This window comes from Clinocottus analis, unplaced genomic scaffold (genome assembly GCF_023055335.1).
Source record: "Clinocottus analis isolate CAN_PGR_092001 unplaced genomic scaffold, fCliAna1.0.p SCAF_6, whole genome shotgun sequence".
In the NCBI taxonomy this organism is placed as follows: domain Eukaryota; kingdom Metazoa; phylum Chordata; class Actinopteri; order Perciformes; family Cottidae; genus Clinocottus; species Clinocottus analis.
Genome location: NW_027176218.1, coordinates 15,643,584 through 15,646,963, shown reverse-complemented (window position 1 = coordinate 15,646,963; position 3,380 = coordinate 15,643,584). Strand labels below are relative to the sequence as shown.

Genomic DNA, 3,380 nt, shown 5'->3' with positions numbered 1-3,380 from the left:
ACACACCCTCAAGACACGCAAGTCCTCGCTCTTTGTTGTGACCCCCATCTTCTCCATTATGACAGCGAGGGAAGCTCGAGGCATAAAGTCCTGGCTTCATTAGCTGTGAAGATCCCTCCCATTAAAGGCACTCTTATGCATGTTTCGAGGGCTTTCGCTGGCTTTGAAACATTAAGACTCATTCAAAACAAGATGGGAGGCCATTTTACAATGCAATCTCTTGGTTTGACATTTCTAGAAAGATTATTTATTTATTTTGTGGCGTACACTCAAATACATGTGGTCTTTTTTTACTTTCATATGACGCACAGACAGGAAAACCTTGATAAGGCCAAACAGAGAGGAACATCTATTTTGATTAAATTAACTGAACGAGAATAACTTTTTTTATGCCTTGGTTTAAGTGCAATAGAAATGATATGACATTTCACTAGCGAATTGGTTTATAAAAAAGTGTCGCCATCTGCAAAGTAACAATAAATCTCTGAGACACAGTTGGATCTCCTCCCCGAGGATAACAATAGTGCTGCCAAGAACAATGTGTGAAAATGAGACACTTGCACAGGATGTAAATAAAATGCTTTGAAAAGCCGTGTTTGTCCTCAGTTATAGTCAGTAATACATTTGATAGACCAGTCAGCATCCGTCTTTACCCGGTTATGTCATGCAGCGCTTATTTGAAGTCATTGTAATGAAGTAACTTGTAAATTAACTGGAATAAACTATTTATTTGCAGAGGAACTACATCTTCCCTAAAATGTGTGACATGTTTAGATGCCATGGCATTTGTCTCACTTTCTGATATCACTCTGGGAAGCTGTTACATAACCATGCTCGTCTCTCACAATATGAATTTACATCTGCAGTAAAAGTGTGCTAGTTTCAAAGTGTACCGTTTATGAATTGAATGCTTGAAATAAGTTCCCCCTTAGGACCCTTAAGGCACTCTAATATGATGCGGATAAAACACAGATATAAATAATCCCCAATACCCTTTTACACAGCTTTAATTCACTTGCCTTAGTCCATACAACCTCTGTCAGTCATCTCCTTTTAAAGGGGCAACAGGGTTGAACATTGGCCTCTCTCTACCTAACTTTAATTTCCCATAGCTCATCTCAAAGTCCTTCTTCGTGCCATTTAAGACCTCCAGACTACCTGTCCTTGCGTCATAACCGTGCACCCGCAGTCGCTGGATGCGATAATTCACTATCTGCGTGGTCAGCTCCAAAACAGTCGGCGTCTCTTTTATTTGAGACATGCTGATACCAGCGCTGAGGAGGCCCTTAAAGCGCTCAGCCAGAATGATGTCAGGGTAGTAAAGCACAGCAGGGCAGTTAAGGATGATGTCCCGCAGCTCTTCCTCAGAGCAGCCCATGGTGTCCTGGGAGTACGCCAGAGTGCGGCGCATGCTGTCCGGGTTCAGCTCGGTGACAAAGCCCTTAAGCTTGGACAGGAGTCGGAGGAGCGCCGCCGTGCTGAAGCCCTTGTCCCTCAGAAAAAGCAGGTTCTGCCTCAACACCTCGGGGGCCTTGAGGAGAACAAACGGGTTCTGACTCAGCAGCTTCTGAAGCCAGATCTTCATGTTGGCCTCCTCACCCCCAAGGTCCTGGTAGGCCTGCTGCAGGGTGTGCACCATCAGCTCGTTCCGCTCCACGGGCTGACTGAAGCCCTGTGGAGCGCTGGCCATCAGCTTGCTGATGATGCGCTTGTTGAGGTTCAAGCTCTGAAAGTAGGCGATGTTGTTCCGCTGGTTGTTATGGTGGCTCGATGACGTGAAGAAGGAGGCTGGGAAATTCTCAATTATACCAACCAGCTCTTTCTCTTTTGGGCACACAGACATCCATAGCTCCCGCTGAGCCCGCATCTGCTCTGGGTTACAGAGGACAGCCTCGGGGTGAACCGCTAGGATCCGGGCAATGATGGACACCGAGGCTCCCATGTCCTTCAACAGGTCAGCTACCTCCTTGGTGTAGGCTGGACTCTGATGCAGAACCCAGCCCTTTAATTTCCGGACCTTCTGGACGTCCACAGAGAGATCATAGAGGGCGTCCACGGTCTGCTGGTTCTCTGTTGAGGTCAGTGTCGCACATGGTCTTCGGTGTAACGGGAGCGCTGTGGCACGTTGGCACCGGAGGCACAGGGACGTTGCAATCAAACGCAACATTGATGCAGAGTACGACAGCAGACCACCTAAATGAGCGGGAGAAGAAGGAAACTGCGATGGGTGACAACCAAGCAGGCATGTAATGTAACTTCTTTCTAAAAGTACTTGCTTCATCTGCATCTATGATGCAGCACAACAATATCCTCCTGACTTTATGCACAGCCAAGGGATATTCATAGAGCTTCAGGTTACTTCTCACTGAGCCACAAAGTTAAGAAAAGCTAAATGTGAACAAACACAGTCGAGCTACTTATCTGAACTTCTCCTTTTTAGGAAATATTGACAGATTACTGACAGCAAGTGTATTTTTATTATGTATTTTCCTTCAGGAAACCTGAGAATTCTGACCTGAGTTATTTATAAACTGAGATACTGTTGATGTAAAGTGATATCTATTAAAATGATGTTCAAAATGAATTTACCCCCTGCTTTGACACAGATGGGGCACTGATGTTTATTTTGTGCGCTTATTTTGGGCAATGGCATCTATCATGGCCTTGCCTTAATAACACAGAAGACGATGGTTACTCTGCACAGCTGGTGCCAGATGTTTCATTATGGGAAGAAAGAAAAAGCAGGAGCTAACTCGTCGGTCACAGTCAATGACCAATCAGGATCAAGTAACACATTCAAAGGCATACTAGCGTCGTACTTTATGGTCGCAGCAGAGTCAATACATCGTCTCATCTCACGATGTATTGACAAACTTTGCGCGGATAAAAACGATGTAGTCCACGATTTCAAAATAAAAGACTTCTTGAAAAACGTCCAGTGTTGTATTTGCTGAAACATGGAAGCTACTCGGGACTAACGTTGAGCTGCTGGAGGAAGAGACATGAGCATTGCGGGATTCAACCTCCTGACCTAGTTAACTGGTTAGTGGTGGTTACCGGTAGCTGTTGACATAGGCGTGCGTGTTGAGATTCAGACATGTTTGATAAAAAAAACTACTTACCTATAGCTGCGGTCAGAGGATGTGACGTATTGTTATGAAAGTGTTTCTTCTTCTTCTGCTATTAGTCTCTGTGTTTGGTGCACCGCAGCGCCACGCGGAGGCGGCGCCGAGAACTACACCTGAGAACTGATCCATTCAAACGTGACCCCGCAGTATCGTTTTTCCTTCTGTTTCTTCTTTAAATCGTGCAGAGTTTATCAAAGTGTTTAATTGTATGTTTCCAATGCCCCATTGTATGTTTCCAATGCCCCATTTCAT

The 3,380-nt window shown here is 45.1% G+C and overlaps 1 protein-coding gene across 1 annotated transcript; it reads right to left on the bottom strand.

Annotated features, from left to right (window-relative positions):
• Window positions 1-218: 218 nt before the first annotated feature.
• On the bottom strand, window positions 219-3,176 carry mterf2 (mitochondrial transcription termination factor 2). Its single transcript, XM_068602185.1, has 2 exons — window positions 3,123-3,176; window positions 219-2,193 (listed from the first exon to the last, which is right to left on the bottom strand). The coding sequence occupies exon 2, from the start codon at window positions 2,165-2,167 to the stop codon at window positions 1,040-1,042; it is 1,128 nt and encodes a 375-aa protein (XP_068458286.1). The 5' UTR covers window positions 2,168-2,193; window positions 3,123-3,176; the 3' UTR covers window positions 219-1,039.
• Window positions 3,177-3,380: the final 204 nt, after the last annotated feature.